The 25,699-nt window shown below is 41.6% G+C and overlaps 2 protein-coding genes across 3 annotated transcripts in view; both read right to left on the bottom strand.

Annotated features, from left to right (window-relative positions):
* Positions 1-1,122: 1,122 nt before the first annotated feature.
* tnfaip6 (tumor necrosis factor, alpha-induced protein 6) lies at positions 1,123-7,069 on the bottom strand. The gene is made up of 6 exons (XM_084180071.1): positions 6,893-7,069; positions 5,208-5,345; positions 3,824-3,985; positions 2,023-2,251; positions 1,717-1,757; positions 1,123-1,395 (listed from the first exon to the last, which is right to left on the bottom strand). Exons 1-6 carry the CDS (start codon positions 6,990-6,992, stop codon positions 1,268-1,270), a joined length of 798 nt encoding a protein of 265 aa, XP_084036197.1. The 5' UTR covers positions 6,993-7,069; the 3' UTR covers positions 1,123-1,267.
* Positions 7,070-16,429: 9,360 nt separating this feature from the next.
* The window catches only part of itgb5 (integrin, beta 5), a 70,792-nt gene continuing 61,522 nt past the window's right edge, over positions 16,430-25,699 (bottom strand). For both annotated transcript variants that reach the window (XM_084180061.1, XM_084180060.1), the window contains one exon: positions 16,430-20,688. In XM_084180061.1, coding sequence (XP_084036187.1) covers positions 20,593-20,688 — 96 coding nt within the window. In that variant the 3' untranslated portion in view covers positions 16,430-20,592. The remainder of the gene's footprint in view (positions 20,689-25,699) is intronic.

The raw sequence follows: 25,699 nt of genomic DNA, 5'->3' as shown, positions 1-25,699 counted from the left end.
TCCAACACTCTACTCAGCAAATTGGATGTAGTCTATCACAGTGCCATCCGTTTTGTCTCCAAAGCCCCATACACTACCCACCACTGTGACCTGTACGCTCTTGTTGGCTGGTCCTCACTACATGTTCGTCGTCAAACCCACTGGCTCCAGGCCATCTATAAATCACTGCTAGGCAAATCCCCGCCTTATCTTAGCTCATTGGTCACCATAGCAGCACCCACCCGTAGTCTGCGCTCCAGCAGGTATATCTCACTGGTCATTCCCAAAGCCAACACCTCCTTTGGCCGCCATTCCTTCCAGTTCTCTGCTGCCAATGACTGGAACGAATTGCAAAAATCTCTGAAGCTGGAGACTCTTATCTCCCTCAATAACTTTAAGCATCAGTTGTCAGAGCACCTTACCGTTCACTGCACCTGTACACAGCCCATCTGAAATTAGCCCACCCAACTACCTCATCCCTATATTGTTATTTATTTTGCTCTTTTGCACCCCAGTATCTCTATTTGCACATAATCTCTTGCACATCTAGCATTCCAGTGTTAATACTATTGTAATTATTTTGCACTATAGCCTATTTATTGCCTTACCTCCATAACTTGCTACATTTGCACACACTGTATATATATTTTCTGCTGTATTTTTGACTTTATGTTTTTTACCCCATATGTAACTCTGTGTTGTTTTTATTGCACTGCTTTGCTTTATCTTGGCCAGGTCGCAGTTGTAAATGAGAACCTGTTCTCAACTGGCTTACCTGGTTAAATAAAGGTTAAATAAAAAATAAATAAATAAATAAATAAATAGTCTACATTTGCAGAATAATATAGCCTATATCCAAAGATACTGATAACTAACTCCCTATTACTCTGTGCTATACAAGCCTAATCAGGTGACTGTGGAATCATGTATTGCCTTTCCATTGACAATGTCCCAAATTGGTGGTGAAAATGAATTTCACTGAACATCCCAAAATTGTGCTTCAACATAATTTACTGAATAACTCCATTCACACCTTGATGATCATCCCAAACAATGATAAAGGTAGGGAGGGACATGTGACACAGTGAAGTACATTAGTGACATACTCAACAACACCCACATCAAAAAAACATTAAACACATGTGAGGTTATACATTTAATACAGCATTTATTTGCTTTCCCTTGATGACAACAAGGATACAAACATCAATTACATGAGTTAAAACGACAACATTATAAATACAATAGGAAACATTAATATTTAAAAAAGCATCTATTAAATAATTGCTCAAGTGAAGTAATAGCTGGTGTCATTCTGGAAGTGGAGGAGAGAAGCGTTCACAGCAATGTACTCCAGCTGGAAGCCTCCTGCGACTACAGACGCATCGGACAGGAACTTTAGTGTCATCACATTCCCTGTGGGAGAGAGAAACGGGGAAAGGGGACATTTGGATATATTGCTATGTGTATAAAGTACTGATAATACATCCTGTCCTGATATTTGAAATGTGGACACAGTTTATCAAAGAAAACCATTATAACTAAAAATTGATCAACACTTGATGATTAAAAAAGGGCTTTGTCTCGTACCTACAACCGCAGCACAGCCGTGCTAAAAAAGTCACAACACACGCCCGCTCGTGTACAATTGCTTTAAATATACAGTAACTTCTTGATCTATAATAATGAGTATTCATCATTATATGGTAATAAAATAGGAATGTGTTTGTGTCATACCTGTGCTAATTAAGTCATCTGGTAAGTAATCTCCACAGTACCTGGAAAGAATAAATAGATTTATTTGATCGTAGAGTAACATGTGGACAAAATGGTCATACTAAACACCACTAGAGGACAGTAGCCTATGTTATGACAGTTTGTCGTGTGAAAAGAGAGTCTATGTAAGTATCAATACATTTAGTACAATGCAACTTTCTGTCATCTTGGATAAGACTGTAACAACCCTAAATCAACCATACAATGTAAACTCAATAAACTAAAACTTAATGCAAAGGCACATTCAATCAAAAGCTGGATCCTCACCTCCCGGCGAAGCCAGAGACGTCGTCATAGCTGTCATAGATCTCCAGGTAGTCTGCTAGACAGGACGTGTCCTCCTCCACGTCGAACTCCAGGAAGTGCAGGCGTATCCTCTGTCCATAGCGCACACGGATGTGCCAGTAGCAGATCTGCTCATCCTGGTACTCCTCTGGGTAACCAGGTGACTGGATGATCCTCTGCTGGTCTGTCAGAGTACCTCCACACTCCTTTGCTGTGGACCAGGAGAAAGGAGGAGACAGGATGAGGAAATGTTACATTAGATATGATCGATATACTGTAACAGATCAAATAGAAAGATCAATAAACTAAACTAATAAACTAAACTAGATCCAGAGGACTTTTAAATTAGTCACTTTCCTTAGCTGATTGTAAATAGTACAATATTCTGCACAATGGCTGTTACTAAAGACTGTTAATAGTAACGCTGTAAGCAAAACAAGTTTAATAAAACTAACAGTGTATTACATCAGTGTGTTACATGTGCTATCATCATTATGCTTTATGATAAATGAAAATATAGGGAAATTCTGCTTGTGTTGTTCTCTTTCACATGTGATGTGACCACTGAATGAAGTTAGAAATGGGAAAAGAGACTTCTTTGTCATTTGAATGAAGAAAATGAAATGTCCAGTTTGGGTGAAATGAAATCAAAAGCTCTAGATCCCTTGGATTTGTAAAGGGAAAATTATTGTAATTAGGAGTTGTTTTATGCAATTCATCCATAACTTATGAAATGCGAACCATAAATCCTCTAAGTCACAGGCAATTATGGGGAAAATGAGCGTCTATGCCCTAAATGGCATCCTATTACCTATTTAGTGCACTACTTTTGACCAGAGTGCTATGTCAAAAAGTAGTGCACTAAAAAAGAAATATGGTGCCATTTGGGACACTGTCAGTATCTTAAGGCAGCTATCTCATCCAATGAGGCAACCTCTTCCATGTTGAGTACAGTCATCACATGTGGTGACAACTCCAAACATGTGGTCATGTGTCATTCTCCACCATGAAAACATCATGACAGGCCCCAATACAGCTGTTTTGTCATGATAAATTAAAGATGCGGTAAAAGTGTTGTAAATATGTCCCCGATATTTACAATAACTGGATAAAGTTCTTACCACATTTTTTATTTATTTTTACCTTTATTTAACTAGGTAAGTCAGTTAAGAACAAATTCTTATTTACAATGACGGCCTACACCGGCCAAACCCAGGCGACGCTGGGCCAATTGTGCGCCGCACTATGGGACTCCCAATCACGGACGGTTGTGATACAGCCTGGAATCGAACTGCCTATGTACAGTCAATGGCCTACCAGGGAAGTTCTCACCCTGACCCAGACCACAACCGCCTGTCCATGTACAGTCATCAATGTGTCCCACTAGTACATTAGCCTACATGTCATGGACCACAATCAACTTTACAACTCTGACCCTGTGTTCCCCTAACGTCACCCATTAGAAAGCAATGTCTGTCTGACTCAACCACACACTCATCTCATATGGTGAAGACTCATGGTCCATTAAACTGTTAAACCAACACACCCAGGATTGCCTTAACCTCCATTTGTCATGCAAGCAGATGGGTTCAAATACTATTTGAAATCGTTCAAATACTTTGAGTGTTTTCTTTAGCCTGCCTGGAGTGCCAGGTGGGTGAAGTTTGCACTTTTGAGACTTTTCTATTGGTTCCAATTACAACAGTCAAGTTCAATCAAGCACAGATTGAGAATTTGAAATGATTTGGAATAGTATTTGAAACCAGGTCTGTTCACTACTCACAGTTGGGGTTGTAGCAGTAGACGTCCCATCTCTCACTCTTGTTCAGCCTGTACCCGTAGTCGATGACACCAACCTTCCCAAAACCACAGTTGGCACCAGCTTTGACGATAGGGTAGCCTACACGACCTTTGTCATACCACCCAGCCGCACACACGTGAAAACCTAGGAATGAGGGACAAAGAGTTAGCCTGGTAAGAAACTGAATTTGCAAAGTTTCATGCTGTTTCCGGGGTAAGAAAGAGTGTCACATTGGTAAAATCTAGAGCTAGCATCCCCCTCTTAGTACCACAGATAAATCACTCTTACAGAATATCCATGGCCATATTGGGTTACCACCAGCCATTCGTCTTGCTCGTATCCTTAAAACAAAACCCTGTCTTTGGAAATGCTACGGTCCCTGTCAAAAATGTGCCTTCCACTGACTTTGCATCTGCAATTACAAGCGGACCATTGATGTGGGGATGTGGATGGGTGGGTGGTGGGGGTAAAGCATAATGAACTCCAATGTATCTAAAAAAAGCCTCCAGTCACAATCAGTGGACCACAGTCAGTCAGGAAATGCAGGGGAGACAAACTCAGACCTCCTAGGATAATTGGCCATGGGGCAGCTCTAACCACAGACATACAAGTTGTGGTTTCCCAAGTCAGGGCCTGGTCTGGCTTCAGTCTGTCTGCCATGGGAACGAATGTTAACATAAGCCAGCCAGGCAGATGTTACTGTTCTTACTATACTGGGGAGACCTCTCAAGCTGGTACCAATTCACTCCCTATACCCCTTCTCCTTGACCCTAAACCGTTGATGTTTGATCTGTAAGGTGTAGGGAATATGGTGAAAACAACACACCCCTACACTGCTTATATACCTTTCTGATCTGCAGACATCGAAGGATTAGGGGAAAGGGTAGGGAGTGGATTGGGTCCGGCTGCAGTCCCACAGAGCAACAGGCTGTAGTGCAGTGGCAAGACATCTCTGATTGATTTCATGGGAGAAAGGCAAGATAAACACACTCTTTCCTGCCATTGCTTGACCAGTGAACACATGGTTGGATAATTTAAACTGTTTAATTATATATGCTCTTAGGCAAACTGTAAGGCATCGTTAATCAACAGTGGTAACGGCATTTCGTAAACTCAGGGCTCAGGGGCCACTCATTATTTTGAAAGTCTGCATTGACATTGACAGAATCCAATTGGCAACATTATGCTGCTTCTGAGTTATAGTCCTCCATACTCTTTCCTTATAAATTCAGAGAGGGGGAGAGAGAGAAAGAGAGACAGAGATAGAGAGAGAGAAAGAGAGAGAGGGGGGAGGGAGAGATGGAGGACACGGACTAGAGGGGACTAAGGGGGATTGGGGGAATAGGGAAGTTATTGCATTGCAAACCTATTTGACGAGCAGCCTCCAGTTGATCGTAAGTGGACAGATTTCCTCCTTCGTATTTGCACACGGCCTTGGCCTCCTTATAAGTCAGCTGGTATCTCCCTTTACGTGATTCCCTGTGGTAGACTCCAGCAGCTTGCTCTGTCCAGAAAAAAAGAAGTCCCAGTCAGTCAGTCAATACCGCTATCACTTTCAAAGCACTACAGAACAACAGATATGCTGCCAATGCCTGTGTAGTGTCCCACTGCCACAACCACAATGATACGTATCCAGGTATCCAGGCAACAGGAAACAAGTGGAAAATATTCTGTTTTACAAGATTGTGGGAATCCTTCTCAGGGAGCTAGAACAAGCAAAGTGGCTTTCAGACTAAGAAGTTCATAGCGGAAGAAAATAAACATGAAACACACACGGTGGATAGGCCAACAACTTTCAACTCCGTAACGTGTTGTGGTTGGATAGAAAGCCTTAGGACAGACGCTAAGTATTTGTAATCTCCCTCTCGGGAGTGGTCATACTCCTGTGCTTCTCTATGGGGGGTCCTCCTTTGAACCTGTTTTGATATCATACATGACCTTGTAGGACTTGGAGTGCAGTCCAAATTAGCTACGAGTCAATATTTGCACCTACTAGCCAACCTCTTCCTCCAAGGTGCCTCGTTTTCATTATAATCCTAGAGAGTGGTGTGTCTCACTATTAGTCTAACCAAATTATATAGGGAGTTTGGGTCACATGACATATTACTGAAAACATGCAGTTTAGTTTATGTGTTCCAGAAGTGTGTAGGTCTGATGGGCAAGTCGAGCTCATTAACTCTATCAGAAGTAGCCTATATGACACATTCCATTGAAATTGGTTGGGGCATAGCCGTGGGAAGTAGTTTGGGGGTGGGAAAATAGTTTTTGCCCGCGCTTCAGAAGGGCTATATTGGTCCCCTAATACAGGACTATTAAAGGCCCAGTGCACTACTTTTGTGAGAATTGTAAAAATATATATACACTACCAGTCAAAAGTTTTAGAACACCTACTCATTCAAGGGTTTTTCTTTATTTTTACTATTTTCTACATTGTAGAATAATAGTGAAGACATCAAAACTATGAAATAACACATATGGAATCATGTAATAACCAAAAAAGTGTTAAACAAATCAAAATATATTTGATATTTGATATTCTTCAAATAGCCACCCTTTGCCTTGATGACAGCTTTGCACACTGTTATCAGGTTTAATTAATGCTAAATGTTTTTAGGCTAAAAAATATATATAAATAGCCTATGTTGTGCAGGATTGTGAGATTATGTTGAAGATAAAGAGCGGTTAGAGAAGTGAACATATAAAGTAAAACTTTTTCTAACACATGGGAATGATAATTAGCCTAAGTTCTGTAGACACATCAAAGAGAAACCGGCGCCTCTTATAGGCCTTTGACCAAGCAACCCAAACAAAAGAAAACCATACCAAAGCTGATCAATGTTATTTGATACACTTTTTGTCATAGTTGTGCTAAACGTTACATCGGAACATTCCATAACCATCTTGTAAAATACAAACACAGAACACTTTCAGGAGAATGTCCTACAGAAAGCCAATGTTTCCAACCGCAGTTGTTGGAAAGCTTAAAAGTTCCAAAAGTAGCCTATCCTTGTTGGAAAAGTAATGAAGATAACAAAAGAAAGCATGATTTACCCAACCATATGGAGTTATGAAAGATTCCATTTCTGAAGCCCCACGCTTGCACTTCCTTCAAGAAGAAGCAGACGGCCCAGATGACAGCGAAGATGCGCATCCTCCTCTTGAACAGAACAGAGCTGTGCGCTACGCGTTGATATCCTCTCGCCAGCTGCTACCGCTCGCGCTGTGCTCGCTGCTCATCTTGCGACTGGCCTTTTAAATAGTTAGTAGACTGCCCCAGCGGCGCCCTCTGCCAAGGCTATGTGTCAAGGTAGTGAGAATACGTTGCCCAACACTGATAATTGACCATACACAGACTTATGGGAATTTACCAGTGGGGGACCATGACCTGCGTTTGATTTAAAAGAGTATGTGTCAAGTACTAAGACATGATAGGTTATACAGATGTTTAATGTGTCACTGACTTTATGAATTAAGGCTTAAAGACATCCATATTCATCATGAACCAATGTGTTAATGCAAAAGAACACACTTAGGGGACACAATGGCTGAAATATCTCCTCTTTGGTCAAGTGCCACTTAACTAAAAATAGACCTGTTTGTCAGTGACAACTGATTAATAGAGGATAAGGTTATCTGATCTTCTGCTTTGTCCTACCAAGGATTAGGCCATAAATATTCCCATATTTATTGCTGGAAGTATGTTGTTGAAAGGTACACTTAAAAAAAGACTGTGCTACTGTATGAAAATAGCATTTCCATGTATTTTACATTTTAGTCATTTAGCAGACACTCTTATCCAGAGCGACTTACAGTTAGTGAGTGCATATATTATTTGTTTTATTTTTCATACTGGCCCCCCGTGGGAATCGAACCCACAACCCTGGCATTGCAAACGCAATGCTCTACCAACTGAGATACATCCCTGCAGGCCATTCCCTCCCCTACCCTGGACAACGCTGGGCCAACTGTGCGCCGCCCCATGGGTCTCCCGGTCGCGGCCGGCTACGACAGAGCCTGGATTCGAACCAGGATCTCTAGTGGCACTGCCTTAGACCACTGCGCCACTCGGGAGTGTTTCCAAAGAAGTTGATATCTAGCATCTCATAGGTATAGGAGGCACAGCGCCCTATTTGGAGAGAATCATATAGGCCTATTGGGGGGTGTGGGCCTTTTTTTTCTTCATGCTAACCAGGTTAATTACTGCATATCTGATGTCAATGGTTAAAATGGTAACATATATGTCCTGGTAGCTGAAGGCTAAAATGGTGGGTATTAGATAATCATCTGAGAATTATCTGTCTACCATTGCTGCTTAGAAAGGCATTTATATACGGCTTAAGGGCCTTTCCCTTCAGCCATCAAGATGAATCTATCTATTGGTTGGTATGTTCACACTAACATATAAATAATATCAGGCAGCAGACCAGATAACTTTGAACACTGCTGGCTAAGAATGAAGCCTTCTGACAAGGTTGTTCAAGACTTCTATGATATTCAAGTGTGCTTAATGTCTCTTTGGGTTATTCTGACATTCTTCAATTGGCCACTTTTTCAGTATTCAGTAATCTCACTGTAATTTGAGTATGAACTAGTTGGAGTCAGAGCTGAAGGCGACGGTGACTCTTCTGAACTGGTTCCAGACAAGTTAAAATAAATTAGTTGTACCTTCTCAATTCCCCCAAGTGTCTCTCCCATTTACACCCACACATGGAAACTCTGGCTCAGACACAGTAATTGTCATATAGGCTACTGTCGTAATTTTAAAGGATGTTGATCATCATTATATGTGACATACAGAACAATTAACCACAATTACTTGCAGCTTTGGCAATAAAGTTGAACGCTAAATGATCTGCCCTGTTTACATTTTTCATTTAATTGTGTGTTTTGTAACAGTTTGCCTTCAAATTGAAATGACCAGTACTGGTATGTGTTATCCTCAAACACAGAATATCAGATTTTAAGTGTTGTAATTACATGGTTATTATAAGATAAAATGTATTAGACACACACAAAAAAACTTTAGGTCTTAGTTCCCAGCTCTTTTCAACAGTCAGAAATCCTACTGAGGTTGGTCTCTATGCGGTATGAAACTGAGGAGCTGGTCTCGCTTTGCCAGACATCACACTGTATACTCTTTAGAGACTGAGAGACTTGAGAAGACACTTATACATATGGGGGTGGGGCTACTAGAGAGCACATGCGGTCATCTCTGACCCCAGTTGAGGGATTTGGATCCTTTGGTACAGGTAGGGCGGTGGTAAGGGTGGTGGTACCATACTATTTATATTTTTGACAACTTTTACTTTTTCTCCACTTTGTTTTTCCTAAGGAAAACAATATTTTTACTCCATATATTTTCCCTGACACCCAAAAGTACTTGTTACATTTTGAATGCTTAGCAGGACAGGAAAATGTTACAATTCACGCACTTATCAAGATAACATCCCTGGTCATCCCTACTGACTCTGATCTGGTGGACTCACTAAACACAAATGATTGATTTGTAAATTATGTCTGAGTGTTGGAGTGTGCCCCTGGCTATCTGTAAATTTAAAAAACAAGAAAATCGTGCTGTCTGGTTTTCTTAACATAAAGAATGTGAAATGATTTATACTTTTAATTTTGCATATACTTTTGATACTTAAACCAAATACTTTTAGACCTTTACCCAAGTAATATTTTGCTTGGTGACTTTCAATTTTACTTGAGTCATTTTATATTAAGGTATCTTTACTTTTACTCAAGTATGATCATTGGGTACTTTTTCCACCACTGACTGTACTACAATTTCCCCCTGTGCTTGCCCTCACTATACTTTCCCACAGTCCCTAATGTCCTTTAAATCTCAGTATTTGAACCGTGTTTAAGCTGTATCCACCCTCCAAATCCACACACACACACACACACAGGGACAACTTTTTAAATACTTGTTCATTCTCCCATTCTCTCATTCTCTCATTATCTCACTATGTCATCTGGTTCTCCTTTGGGTCATAGTTTAAGACAGATGCAGTGGTCTCTGATGTATATATGTGGTATGTACTGTATATATACGCAGTCTGTGGTAAACAGATGATGTAACTGTATTATAATTATAGCCTCCCACACGCTCTGGGAATTGTGTGTGTGTGACAATTATACTGTACAATATTTACATCTGCCTACATGTCAAACACATTCTAGGCTTGTGGTCTTTTCACCGTCCAGAGTCCCTCTGGCAGGGCCCGTGCGGCCATTGTGTACTATAGTCCAGTAAAGCCACGACAACATGAAACACTGGAGGTCGGGTGTAGAAGAGAGAGGGATAAGGGAGTCTTTGTTTCCAGGCTGCTTTTACTGTGTTGCCACTCCATGACTTAACATCCTGCCGTCATCGCGTGCCAAACTGGCGGTGGTGCACTCTCTCTCGCTCTCTCTCTCTCGCTCTCTCTCGCTCCTCTTTCTATCTCTCTCTATCTCTCTCTCTCTCTCTCTGTCTCTCTCTCTCTCTCACCTTGTCTCTATTGGTTCACAACACACAGTCTGCAGCTGGACACAAACCTGGGTTCAAATAGTATTTGTTTTCTTTTAAATACTTTGAATGTTTAATTCAGCCTGCTGGAGTGCCTGGTGGGACTATCCAATTGGTTCCATTGTGTCAGTAAAGCTGAATCGAGCGCATTTTAAGTATTTGAATGAAAACAAATATTATTTGAACCCAGGTCCGAAGACCATATGGCATGGGGACAGTGAGTCAAACATACAGATTTTTTCTCTATACCATATTATTAATCCACCAGGCCAAGGCGGGTCCCTCTTGGTTTGCCATCCCTGATGAGATCATGGGGGATACTGTAGCTAAAGACTAATCTGCCATAGTGTGGTTTCTCCAAGAGAGGAGTTAAACAGAAAGTTCCTATTCACACACTTTTTTAAAGATCCTGGGTTGTATGATGTAAATTAATGTGCATAAATGTAACACAGTGCAATGGGTGCACATGTGTTTTCCCTCAAACTTGTCAGAGGTTTATTTTCTCCAGACCATCTGTAACACTGCCAGTGGCAGACGTTTAAAACCACCTAGAGTCGATGACCGCGCCCCCCGCGAAAATCAATTAGGATACTAAAAGAATCCCCATAAAAATCAGTCAGTTTATGCTAGAGATGTATCTCAATACACCGCATCTACCGATGTCGCACTTCTGCATCTGCGGTGAAAGGTGACAGAGCTAGAGCCATGTTTGTCAGACCATGAGACATCCCCCCCAAAAAAAATTTTTGGTCATAAAATTGTCTGTAGCGTCCGAACCGTTTGGCCTACAAACTATTATTCTATGGTTCTCCGTTTTGCTCTGTGAAGAAAGAAATAAAAGCTGAAATAAATCATTCTCTCTACTATTATTCTGACATTTCACATTCTTAAAATAAAGTGGTGATCCTAAATGACCTAAGACAGGGAATTTTTACTAGGATTAAATGTCAGGAATTGTGAAAAACTGAGTTTAAATGTATTTGGCTAAGGTGTATGTAAACTTCCGACTTCAACTGTATATATATATACACTACCAGTCAAAAGTTTAACTGGCATTCTCTCAACCAGCTTTATGAGGTAGTCACCTGGAATGCATTTCAATTAACAGGTGTGCCTTCTTAAAAGTTAATTTGTGGAATTTCTTTCCTTCCTTTTAGCCAATCAGTTGTGTTGTGACAAGGTGGGGGGGGGGGGGGGGGGGGGGGGGGGGTAGAAGATAGCCAAGAGTGTGCAAAGCTGTCATCAAGGCAAATGGTGGCTATTTGAAGAATCTCAAAAATAAAATATATTTTAAATTGTTTAACACTTTTTTGGTTACTACATGATTCCATATGTGTTATTTCATAGTTTGGTGTCTTCACTATTATTCTACAATGTAGAAAATAGTGAAAATAAAGAACAACCCTTGAATGAGTCGGTGTGTCCAAACATGACTGGTAGTCTATATGTTTCCTGATCTTTGTCTCAGACACCTCAGAACAAACTTCCTTTTAATTTATTTTGATGATCTGTTGTTCCATGTAGTGAATCTGTTATTCAATGCGTTTGTATGGGCTAATAGCAGTAAGGCCAAAATACAATTTTCATCAAATCCTCATTTTCTTTTTTTGATACTTCAAGGGGTCTTACAATTACAAAAGAAATAGCTAAATGATCCTTGGTATGACCTTCTTAAAACGATTCCATATAGTTTTAGTAGCCCCCCTAGGGTTTAGACTATTAAATCTAGAATTGGCTTCCTGTTTCGCAAACAAAGCCTCCTTCACTCATGCTGCTAAACATTCCCTCGTAAAACTGACTATCCTACCGATCCTTGACTTCGGCGATGTCATTTACAAAATAGCTTCCAACACTCAACTCAGCAAATTGGATGTAGTCTTTGTCACCAAAGCTCCATATACACTGCTCAAAAAAATTAAGGGAACACTTAAACAACACATCCTAGATCTGAATGAATGAAATAATCTTATTAAATACTTTTTTCTTTACATAGTTGAATGTGCTGACAACAAAATCACACAAAAATTATCAATGGAAATCAAATTTATCAACCCACGGAGGTCTGGATTTGGAGTCACCCTCAATATTAAAGTGGAAAACCACACTACAGGCTGATCCAACTTTGATGTAATGTCCTTAAAACAAGTCAAAATGAGGCTCAGTAGTGTGTGCGGCCTCCACGTGCCTGTATGACCTCCCTACAACGCCTGGGCATGCTCCTGATGAGGTGGCGGATGGTCTCCTGAGGGATCTCCTCCCAGACCTGGACTAAAGCATCCGCCAACTCCTGGACAGTCTGTGGTGCAACGTGGCATTGGTGGATGGAGCGAGACATGATGTCCCAGATGTGCTCAATTGGATTCAGGTCTGGGGAACGGGCGGGCCAGTCCATAGCATCAATGCCTTCCTCTTGCAGGAACTGCTGACACACTCCAGCCACATGAGGGCCAACCGCACCAGCATATGGTCTCACAAGGGGTCTGAGGATCTCATCTCATCTCAGAACCACTTCTTTATTGGGGGTGTCTTGCTAATTGCCTATAATTTCCACCTGTTGTCTATTCCATTTGCACAACAGCATGTGACATTTATTGTCAATCAGTGTTGCTTCCTAAGTGGACAGTTTGATTTCACAGAAGTGTGACTTGGAGTTACATTGTGTTGTTTAAGTGTTCCCTTTATTTTTTTGAGCAGTGTACTACCCACCATTGTGACCTGTACACTCTCGTTGGCTGGCCCTCACTACATATTCGTCGCAAACCCACTGGCTCCAGGTCATCTATAAATCACTGCTAGGCAAATCCCTGCCTTATCTTAGCTCATTGGTCACCATAGCAACACCCACCCGTAGTATGCGCTCCAGCAGGTATATCTCACTGGTCATCCCCAAAGTATTGTAATTATTTTGCACTATGGCCTATTTATTGCCTTACCTCCATAACTTACTACATTTGCCACACACTGTATGTAGATTTTCTATTTTCTATTGTGTTATTGACTGTATGTTTTGTTTATTCCATATGTAACTCTGTGTTGTTGTTGTTTTTATCGCAGTGCTTTGCTTTATCTTGGCCAGGTCGCAGTTGTAAATAAGAACTTGTTCTCAACTGGCTTACCTGGTTAAATAAAGGTGAAAAAAAAAAAGTATCAAGCGCTTACTACTTAATAGTGTTATTCTCTCTTTCCAGTAGATGGCGACAAAATACACTGTATATGAGAGTGTGGTTAGTGTCAGTCATCAACCATTAGGTTACTCCAGAGATGTAATGTCCTGTAATGTCCAGCATATAGAGCCACATGATAACAGATATCTGCCTGCCTAACAGGAGAGGGCAACAATATGTTTTTTGCATGGATAGTTCTCCATCTATTCTCTATCATATCTGTTAGGTCAATGTACCTCTGTCATTCCATTCCGAGGACATATAAGTGAATGTGATATGAACTAAGAGACAAATGGTCAGGATAATGCTACCTAACTCGGGTCAAAGGTTATGTTATCTCTGTGTTAGTTTAACCAGACCTGTTTGATTGTCTCAGTCTCTATGCTGTAATAGTCTATGTGCCGGGGCTAGGGTCAGTCTGTTATAGCTGGCGTAATTCTCCTATCTTAACTGGTGTCCTGTGTAAATTTAAGTATGCTCCCTCTAATTCTCTCTCTTTCCCTCTCTCCCGGAGGACCTGAGCCCTAGGATCAGGACTTCCCGGCCTGATGACTCCTTGCTGTCCCCAGTCCACCTGGTCGTGCTGCTGCTCCAGTTTCAACTGTTTTGCCTGTGGCTATGGAACTCTGACCTGTTCACCAGACGTGCTACCTTGGCCTGGACCTGCTGTTTTCGACTTTCTCTCTCTCTCTCTACCGCACCTGCTGTCTCGACCTCTGAATTCTCGGCTATTAAAATCTAACTGCACCCTCTACAACCACTGTGATTATTATTTGACCCTGCTGGTCATCTATGAACGTTTGATCATCTTGAAGAACAATCTGGCCTTAAATGGCCATGTACTCTTATAATCTCCACCCGGCACAGCAAGAAGAGGACTGGCCACCCCACAGAGCCTGGTTCTTCTCTAGGTTTCTTCATAGGTTCCTGCCTTTCTAGGGAGTGTTTCCTAGCCACCATGCTTCTACATCTGCATTGCTTGCTGTTTGGGGTTTTAGGCTGGGTTTCTGTATAGTGTTTGTGTATTTGGGTGTATGTGCGTGCATGTGTCAACATTTATGAAGGTCGATGTAATTCATGTGATTTATCGCTCACATCTGGAATGATGCAGGCAGACAATACAAGCATTCACAAACAAGGGGACAATTCAAATTCACAAAAGCATGACCTTCTGGTAAACTAATGTGCTTGTTATGGCTCACGGGGCCTTTGTGATGGATATTTGTAACATGCTCTGTTGAACACTACATCACAGTTGGCACGATGGGCGCAGGCATGGGAGCGCAGCGGGATACGCATGGAAGCGTGTGGATGCCAATGGTGGGGCCAGGAGCCCGGGTGATGATGGGCACACACACACACTGCCTGCATGCGTGTTAAAACCTCCTGGTCCCCGTATTGTCTTTGGTCTGGACATGGGAACTAGGCCATAGTTTACAAAGTATTTACATCACAAAGAGATGCTAATCTCTACTGAACAACACTTGTTGCTGCAGAACCTTTTCCCCCTGCACCCTCCAAAGCTGTGAAGAAGAGAGAAAGCTAGCTATGCTTGCTGCAACAGTTGCATGACCCTGTCAACAGTTAATTCCAGAAGAATGGGTTAATTGTCTTAAATATATTATTACAGGAGCTTAGTTTGACTTCATGGTGGGTCCGACACTGCTTACAATGTGTCACAGCATTGTTAATTGTGACTGGTCTAGAGAAAGGCCTTTGTGCTGCTGAAACGTCAACATAAAACACTCAAATATATCCCCTTTTTGTTTTGTTTTCTATAGTACAGTATGAATTTCTATAGGAGATAAGCTTTACTGTGTAGTGTTCATCTTCATCATTCTCTACACCCCTCAAACTCAACTCTGGACCTCAGCCAGCTCCACTGCGTTTTTTCATCGTTCCCCTCTAATCAGGGACTGATTTAGACCTGGGACACCAGGTGTGTGCAATTAATTATCAGGTATAACAGAAAACCAGCAGGCTCCGTACCTCGTAGGGTAAGAGTTGAATACCCCTGCTCTACAGCATTGACAGGACGTAAGTGTTTTAGGACGTGTCAAACTCATTCCACGGAGGGCCAAGTGTCTGTGGGTTTTTGTTCATCGCTTGTACTTGATTGATGAATTAAGGTCACTAATTAGTAATCGTCTCCCCTCACCTGGTTGTCTATGTCTTAATTGAAAGGAAAAAACAAAAACCCGCAGACACTTGGCCCTCCATTGAATGAGTTTGACAACTATAAATCAAATCAAATCTGATTGGTCACATACTCATATTTAGCAGATGTTATTGCGGGTGTAGTGAAATGCTTGTGTTCCTAGCTCCAACAGTGCAGTTGCATCTAACAATTCACAACAATACACACAAATCTAAAAGTAAAATAATGGAATTAAGAAGTACATCAATATTAGGACGAGCAATGTCAGAGTGGCATTGACCAAAATACAGTAGAATACAGTATATACATATGAAATGAGTAAAACAGTATATAAACATTATTAAAGTGGCCAGTGATTCCATGTCTATAGGGCAGCAGGCTCTAAGGTGCAGGGATGAGTAACCGGGTGGTAGCCGGCTAGCGATGGCTATTTAACAGTCTTTTTTGGCCTTCCTGTGACATTGTGTGCTGTAGATGTCCTGGAGGACAGGCAGTGTCCCCCCGGTGATGTGTTGGGCAGACCGCACCACCCCCTGGAGAGCCCTACGGTTGCGGGCGGTGCAGTTGCCGTACCAGGCGGTGATACAGCCCAACAGGATGCTCTCAATTGTACATCACCGGTTTGTGAGGGTCTTAGGGGCCAAGTCAAATTTCTTCAGCCTCCTGAGGTTAGAAGCACTGACTAGATAAGTTAAAAAGGTGTTAGAATGTGTCACAAACGTTGAGAGACGGGTCAGACCAAGGTGCAGCGTGAAAAGCGTACATGTTTATTTAACTCAATAAACAAAGTAACGTGAAGTCCTCCGGCTATACACATACATGCCAACACGGAACAAGATCCCACAACTAAGGTAGGCAAACAGGCTACTTAAGTATGATCCCCAATCAGAGACAACGAGCAACAGCTGTCTCTGATTGGGAATCACACCCGGCCAAACATAGAAATACAATACCTAGAACATAAACATAGAATTTCTAGCATAGATTCTCACACCCTGACCAAACCAACTAAAGACGACCGGCCTCTCAAGGCCAGGGCGTGACAGAATGGGAGAGAGTTTACATTGTTTGTGTATGTGCTGACCCCTTTTTTGATGAGATACATTACAACAGACATTTGGGTGATGAGTGAGAGTTTTTGTTATGTGGAATTTCCCTTTGAGGAATAAAATGGTAGTTAGTGTCTCGCATTGAGAAGCTTATTTAACATTCCTCTAATTCCAGTTGTGTCAGTGATAGTTATTGACAATCACTGAGTGCAGTTTGTCTGGCCCCAACCAAACCGATGTACCACGTGGTCAGGGTCCCAGGCTGTTAGTGCAGTTAGCAACAGCAATGAAAATAGCAGATACATCCATATGGTAGATAGCTTATGCTGTGAGTTGTTTTTGCACACAGTGTTTCTTGCGGTCAGTGTTCTACGTCAGACTGTAAGGATTAGAGACTGGACTGGGTCATCTTGACACATCTGAGGTGAGAGAGGGAAGTGGAGAAGAGGAACAAGACTGAAAGAGTGGAGGGATGGAAAGAGGATGTGTAGTCTAAAGAGAGGGTGAAAACATAAGAGGAAAGGGAGCAATACAGACAGCAGAGAAAGAAAAACAAAAGGAGGATATATGTGTGTGAATGAGGAATAGAAACATGGTAGAAGTCTGGGGTCAGCTGTCCAATGGTAGCAGGTTCAGGTTTGTCAAAGTGTGATGAGAGGTAAGGGGATGGGTCCACGGAAGACACACTTTCACACCACTAGTCTGCTACCCTCTTCCAAAACACACACACACACACACACACACACACAGATTTCCAAGCTTATCTATTTCTCTACACACTCAAGACGGTATTGTAGGAGCTCCCTCCCTGCTCACAATAACATTGGAAAAATACATTTAAATTATGTAACTCCAAATCAAACCCACCCATCCCTCATCTCCTTCTCCCCTGACTGCCACGTACTTCTAACATCTTATCCAGCACACTTTCCCAATCATGTGCACTGAGGAGTGAATGGCATCTGTCAGGAGTCACTGATGTATTGGTCCTATTACCATTGACTTCTCTTTTCAACGACCTATTCATTGCCCCTCATTATGCCCTCCAGACCCAGAGTCAGTCTACATTACACTCCGGGCCAGCTTAATTAAAGTATTGATTGTGTTAACGAGGCTAGACTTCCAATCCTGACAGTAGACTACATGCTGATTGGGCCTGATCATTCAGAAGCCTTAGGGGTTATTTCCTTTACTGTTCAACACACAAGTGCACTGACCGTACTGGAAGTCCCTATAGCCTCCATTTTAACTGTGCTCTGTAAGTCCCTGTTCGGCAGGCAGAGATACTAAACGAACACGCCAACCTACTTTTTCCCTACAGCTGAAACCTGGACTGAGGCTGGGCCCCGCCTGCTTTGGGGGGGGGGAGAATGACTTCACATCTGTCTGTGTGCAGACTGGCTGGCTGGATGTGTGCGTGCGTGCTGGAGGCGCCCACCAAAACACCAGGAGGGATGGGGAGGGGGGGGGGGGGGATTTATGACCTCACTTCAGTCTCATAGACATGTTCCATATCCCAGCGTTAGTCCCCCCCCTCCCCTCTATACTTGGGGTCTTACAAACTATGAAGTTAACAGGGAAATATAATGCATTTTCCAGCTCATGTGAACCATCAAGCTCTCTGAATACTGAATAACAAATAGGGTGTACAAATATTTCCATGTGTTTATTGACATTACTTTGGGTTGTTAGTTCTTCTATAAGTCTTATTTGCAGTTCATTTGAACTCTGAAAAAAAATCTGAATTTATGCTACTAATTTAGCTGCTAAGATACAAATCTGGGTTAGCTGAGGAGAAGCACATGGTGAGGGTCGTCATGGGCGACAGCAGAAACCAAGGTGTAAATGACAGACAGAATCAAAGGGAGACCAGACCACCTTTCCTCTGAGTTTCTGTATGATCAGAGGACCATACATGAGGGCAGTGGACTGCTGCTTATTGGTTGAGAGTGAGAACAGATGTGTTTGAACACATGCACACAGCTTCCCTGGCACCTGCGGTCTAAGCCAAAGACAGACCCCCAATTCATTCATGCCCCTCTTAACATTCACAGTCACCCTCCAACACTCACAGTTCATTTCGTTCAGAAAAACAACAGACTGGATGTTTATTTTTGTTATTTTGAAATGTGCTGCTGCTAGGAAGTATAGTTTCATGATTGCTGCACAGGTGAAACTATGCATAGGTAAAACATTCTGGACAGGGGTGGGGGCAAGATTGCAAGAGGGTCACCAGGGGAGTAAAAGTCAAATAAGTGGGATATATATTTGCTTTTAAGTCATCCATTTATTGCTGTTTTGTGTATACCTGCTCTGTGTGCAGAATGACATATATATGTAGTAGTGTTGTAAATCTATTGGTTTCTAATGGTGAATTATCAATGCTGTACAGGAAGGATGCTGGATAACGTACATTTTACTGTTGAACTCACAAACGTCTGGGCTAATGCATTTCCTCACATGGTGCCAAGACACACAAGTAAGCACAAGGAAACAGATTGTTTTTATGTGATTCTTATTGCGTTTGGCACACACACATCCATGCACGTTAGCGCGCACACTCTCTCTTCGCCCATTGTCTCCCGCTCTCTCTCACACACGCACACTCTCAAGCCTAGCTCACCATTACAAAAAAGGCCACAGAATAAATTTAATGAGGAGTCTTCCCTCCCATCTCATACTGTAGCCATTTCATAACCCCAGTGCCATGTTTTAGCCTGCTTCTTCCTGTTGGAATGGGTGAGGGAGAGTTATGTCCCATGTCAACACAGCTTAGAGACCTTCCCAGTCTCTCCACCCACCCACACTCACAGTGCAAGTAATGTAGCTATGACAGAGAGCAGGGTTATTGCAGTTATACTGAATAGTAGCCTGGTCCCAGATCTGTTTGTGCCGTATCCAAATGTATCTATTTGTTTGGCAATGACAATGACCATAGGTGTTGGACACAGCACAAACAAATCTGGGTCCAGGCTAACTGAATAGATCAAGACTAGAGAAAGAAGTGCAAAACAACAACAACAATACAAACACAATGAGAATAGAGAGATTCTTAGTCACTTTGAGACTCTCCTAATAATATCATCATCTGTTGTGCAAAACAAGGGTAAGAAAACTATTGCTCTTTTAATGTTAGTACCATGATGCCAAAGTCATCATCACCAAAAAATGCGCTGTTATTATCTCATAAACCTGAAAAACTCCTGCTGATGTACATTAATTAATATTTCCACTTGTTATGAAGGAGGATGCATAGTGAGTGTCGGAAAGGCATTTTTAAGAGTTAAAAAAAATATACATACAAATATAAGTCGATGCCTTGCCTGTCTGTACAATGTATATTGCTGCTTATGTGAAGGAGGAGTTATGGTTTATGTGATGCGAAGTTGGCAATTTAACACAAATTGTCAGCGACAGATAGGGTTTCATTGTCCTGTCTACAAAGTTCATTCCACTTATATAACATCCGCTTGTTATCTAGAGAGATGACTCAGAGGAGCACAGATTATTGTCTCCGTCCTCTTTAAACAATTTCCAGACCAGGAGAACGTTGTTGCTTGTCCTCTGGGCTGTATTCTACTGACATCAGTAAATCACACAGAGCAGAACAGAGCTTTAAATCACATCTCATTACTTCATGGCAGTTGGGAACTTTGCTTCTCCTCAGTCAGAGTGAGAAAGAAAAGAAAGGCCACAGTCCCCAGAAACAATCCACACCACTATTTTTACTTCTGTTTCAGTTTGTCATAAGTCCTTGGCAGATCAGATAGATGGTGAAGTTTATTTAATCATTTCCCACCCCTCCTGGTTCTCTACTTGGACCGGTCCTGCCGTGCCCCCACCCCACCACCCCCGTGGGGAGGAGGTCAGTGGGCTGCTCCGTTGTAAGACTTGCCATACATACTGAAGTCTGTCTCTATTGTGTGGCTGGAGATGGGCTGCTTGTAGAGGGGGTTTGAGGCCTGGAGAGAGAGAGTAGGAAGAGAGAGATGAAGAGAGAGCGAGAGAGATAAAAGGGGAGAGAGAGTGACAGAAAGTTAGGCAAATGGACATGTGGAGGCAGGATGGACATTTAAGCCACAGCCTCAGAATTCTGGAACAGTCACAGTATTCCAAACAGTTATTCCACTAACTGACAGCTCTGTGGTCCGAGACGAGGTCTGATGGTTTTAATCAACATGTTTTTGCTCCAGCAGATGCTTCAAGTTAGGTTCTTCACACTGATCACATTAAGTGGTCATACAGAGCTACCGCACACAGGGCTATCGCAGCCAACCCTGAAGCTATGGTTGAGGACACGAATGTGTACAAGAAGTCCCACTACGACCTCCGCAGAGCCATCAAACAGGCAAAAGGACAATATAGGAACAAGGTGGAATCCTATTACACCGGCTCCAATGCTCAACGCATGGGCTACAGTCCATTATAGATTACAAAGGTAGACCTAGCTGTGATCTATCCAACAATGCCTCTACCAGACAAACGCAATACATTTGATGCACGCTTCGACAAAAACAACACAGAGCTGTGCACAAGGGCCCCCGCCGTCCCAGAGGACTGGGTGATCTTCACTGTCATTTTCAACCTCTCCTTGTCCCAGTCTGTAATCCCCATGTCTCAAGCTGACCAACATCATTCCTGATGGCTACTGCCCTTTCCTGATGCACTAACATCTGTCATCATGAAGTGCTTTGAAAGGCTTGTCATGGCACACATCACCTCCATCTTCCCAGACACCCTAGACCCACTACGGTGGAAAGATTACAAACGTCATTAAAACTAGTTTTTCAACCACTCCACAAATTTTTCCAACAATTGTTTACAGACAGATTATTTCACTTAGAATTAACTGTATCACAATTCTAGTGGGTCAGAAGTTTACATACACTAAGTTGACTGTGCCTTTAAACAGCTTGGAAAATTCCAGAAAATTATGTCATGGCTTTAGAAGCTTCTGATAAGCTAATTGACATCATTTGAGTCAATTGGAGGTGTACCTGTGGATGTATTTCAAGGCCTACCTTCAAACTCAGTGCCTCTTTGCTTGACATCATGGGAAAATCAAAAGAAAATCAGCCAAGACCTTGGGAGCAATTTTCAAATGCCTGAAGGTACCACATTCATCTGTACAAACAATAGTACGCAAGTATAAACACCATGGGACCACGCAGGCATCATACCGCTCAGGAAGGAGACGCGTTCTGTCTCCTAGAGATGAACGTACCTTGGTGCGAACAGCAAAGGACCTTGTGAAGATGCTGGAGGAAACAGGTACAAAAGTATCTATATCCACAGTAAAACGAGTCCTATATCGACATAACCTGAAAGGCCGCTCAGCAAGGAAGAAGCCACTGCTCCAAAACCGCCATTAAAAAGCCAGACTACGGTTTGCAACTGCACATGGGGACAAAGATCGTACTTTTTGGAGAAATGTCCTCTGGTCTGATGAAACACAAATAGTTTGGAGGAAAAAGGTGGTGGCAGCATCATGCTGTGGGGGTGCTTTGCTGCAGGAGTGACTGGTGCACTTCACAAAATAGATGGCATCATGAGGAAGGAAAATTATGTGGATATATTGAAGCAACATCTCAAGACAGTAGTCAGGAAGTTAAAGCTTGGTCTCAAATGGGTCTTCCAAATGGACAATGACCCCAAGCATACTTCCAAAGTTGTGGCAAAATGGCTTAAGGACAACAAAGTCAAGGTATTGGAGTGGCCATCACAAAGCCCTGACCTCAATCCTATAAAAAAATGTGTGGGCAGGACTCAAAAAGCGTGTGCGAGCAAGGAGGCCTACAAACCTGACTCAGTTACACCAGCTCTGTCAGGAGGAATGGGCCAAAATTCACCCAAGTTATTGAGGGAAGCTTGTGGAAGGCTACCCGAAACGTTTGACCCAAGTTAAACAATTTAAAGGCAATGCAACCAAATACTAATTGAGTGTATGTAAACTTCTGACACACTGGGAATGTGATGAAAGAAATAAAAGCTGAAATACAGTGGGGGAAAAAAGTATTTAGTCAGCCACCAATTGTGCAAGTTCTCCCACTTAAAAAGATGAGAGGCCTGTAATTTTCATCATAGGTACACGTCAACTATGACAGACAAAATGAGAAAAAAAATCCAGAAAATCACATTGTAGGATTTTTAATGAATTTATTTGCAAATGAAATAATTGAAATAACGATTTATTGAAACCGTAATCTCAACTGGTTATATTATATCGTGGAACAAAATCTTCAAAAAGGTAGTAACCTCCGCAGTGGCGCTAGCTTGCAGAAGCCAATGGCTGTGCAATGGCATTGTCTTGTCTGATAAATTAACAAAACAAGGCTATCTTATTTCCCAAGACCTTATCACAGTCAAGACACCTATTTTGTAGTAAAAAACATGTAATATAACAGAATACATTTCCAAATGAAAAAAGTTGCCAGTGCTAAGTGATGCGCATCTCCTGTCTGTAACAGTTACTCTCAGAGTGATCATTTGAAACTGGGCTCAATTTTTTAGCGAGTTGAAATACAATTGTTTCAGGGTTACAAACCAAAATCGGTCTTCTTTTCGATATACAGACATTTAATTGAGTTTATTCTGCCTGTTCTTCGGAATTTTCTAAATGGATAATTCCACATTGAACACTGTATGGTGATGAATTACGGCCAAAACATCTGTTTGTTGATTCTAATGAAAATATTAATTAGTGATAAAACTGTCAAGATTTGTCAAGGAATGTCGCTTGTGTATCCCTCAATTAGATACGTTTTTATAAGCATTTATGTAGGCCTAACGGGAGCTTGTGCGCACACTCAGGACACGTGTGTAGAGGGAGCGGTCAAAACGCAATTGAGTGAGACACTGAGGAGAAAGGGAATTTAGGGAGAATAATTGCATGATGCTTGGCTTGGTTTCTTTTTTGTTGTGCCCTGTAAATGCACATGTAGGATTCAAAGCAAATTAATGTAGTCTTCAAGACAAAATAAATAAATAATTCAAAGCACATTCCACCAAATAGTTTTACAGTTTTACAGTACAAAAAAATATCTGGTGAAGATCGAGTTTTGACGTCCGTCGAAACTCGTGCACATCCATCCCTACCTCCGACATGGACTTTTTTAGTTTGAAGCGCTGTCACAGTGTCAGCAATTTGATTTGAATAAAATAACATTTGACCATTAAAGTGTTTAAAACTTGTCTCAGCCGTATACATATTTGATGCAACGAGGGTAAAAATGGCTTATTTGGTCAATATTACTTACCAAGCAAAGCAGAGCTGTTTTATCGACGTACAAATATCCTGTTTTCTTTTTGTCCATTTTGCGCATAGGCTACACTGTAACTGCGAAGTGGCCAAAGTGCACTCACATATGGGGTTCAGCCAGGACTGTTACTTTTGTAACTGAATTAAAACATTTTAACAATGGAATTTAACCGATAGATGTTGGGAAAATAGATGGCAAAAATGCAGAATGATGTTAAATACCTGTAAACAGCTTGGGGAGAATAATTATTTCATGCAATATTAGGCCTACTGATTATTTCTCAGTACCTACTTGCAAGCTCCTCCCTGACAGCCCGCGAGCTACCGGACATACAGTTCTCTGTAAAGATGCAACCTTTGGTAGGCTGATTGAAGGCTACTCTGAGTCAGTGGGTGAATCTCAATTACATCCTCCTCGCATCCTCTGCTTCTAAAAACCAATTGGATGAGAAAGCCAGAGGTCCCTCCCTTCTGACCTTTTCCTCCAATGTGTTTTGAGAAGGAGGCGGGGAGAGAGGAGAGAGGACGCGAGCAATAGAGATTATCTCACAAGCTGCGATGCAGCGAAACCTAATCAGACATGCCGGTGCTCATCATGGTTGTTACAGGCAAAGTGAAATGACAAAATTGCATTCTCTTGTTTCTTTAACTCTCATCGTAGTTATTGTGTGGTTTTTATTCTTACTTAAATGTTTTATTATATTTTCTATTATCTATATTATTACTGCATTATTTGGAAAGAGCTCTCAAGGTAAGAATTTCACTGTACTGTTTTACACCCATTGTATCCTGTGCACGTGGCGAATAAACTTTGAAATACAACTATGTTCCTACCCCAGTTCCCACATATGGCTTCAGTGTTATGATTCACGGAAACTGTTCCAACAGTACATTGGATGTACACCACAATGAGATGAAAGACTACAACTATACATTCAACAACTTGGCATTTCAAATGGGATGTGCATATATCCTATCCTTCTCAGACATGCAAGTCTCATAACTTACATAGGCCTATTCTTGTCCCAAAACAGTCTTCACAGTAATTCACACAGCCTTTCATTTGATAGATAGTGTAATAGATAGTCGTCCTTCTCATTGATTCCCATAACTTCAGTGGCTCAGTCTCATATGAATTCAACCTTTTATATGTACAGTGCCTTCTGAAAATATTCATACCCCTAGACTTATTACACATTTTGTTGTGTTACAGCCTGAATTCAAAATGGATTAAATAGATTTATTTTCTCACCAATTTATCTACACACAATACCCCACAATGACAAAGTGAGAACATGTTTTTAGATTTTTTTGCAAATGGATTAAAAATGAAATACAGAAATATCTCATTTACATAAGTATTCACACCCCTGAATCAATACATGTTAAAATCACATTAGACAGCGATTACAGCTGTGAGTCTTTCTGGGTAAGTCTCTAGGAGCTTTGCACACCTGGATTGTACAATATTTGCCCATTATTCTTTTTAAAATTCTTTAAGCTCTGAGAAGTTGATTGTTGATCATTGCTAGACAGCCATTTTCAAGTCTTGCCATAGATGTTCAAGATGATTTAAGTCAAAACTGTTACTAGGCCACTCAGGAACATTCAATGTCATCTTGGTAAGCAACTCCAGTGTATATTTGGCCTTGTGTTTTAGGTTATTATCCTGCTGAAAGGTGAATTAATCTCCCAGTGTCTGGTGGAAAGCAGAC

This window comes from Coregonus lavaretus (assembly GCF_964263955.1).
Source record: "Coregonus lavaretus genome assembly, chromosome: 16".
In the NCBI taxonomy this organism is placed as follows: domain Eukaryota; kingdom Metazoa; phylum Chordata; class Actinopteri; order Salmoniformes; family Salmonidae; genus Coregonus; species Coregonus lavaretus.
The sequence above is the reverse complement of the archived record's forward strand: the minus strand, read 5'-3'. Positions and strand labels throughout refer to the sequence as shown.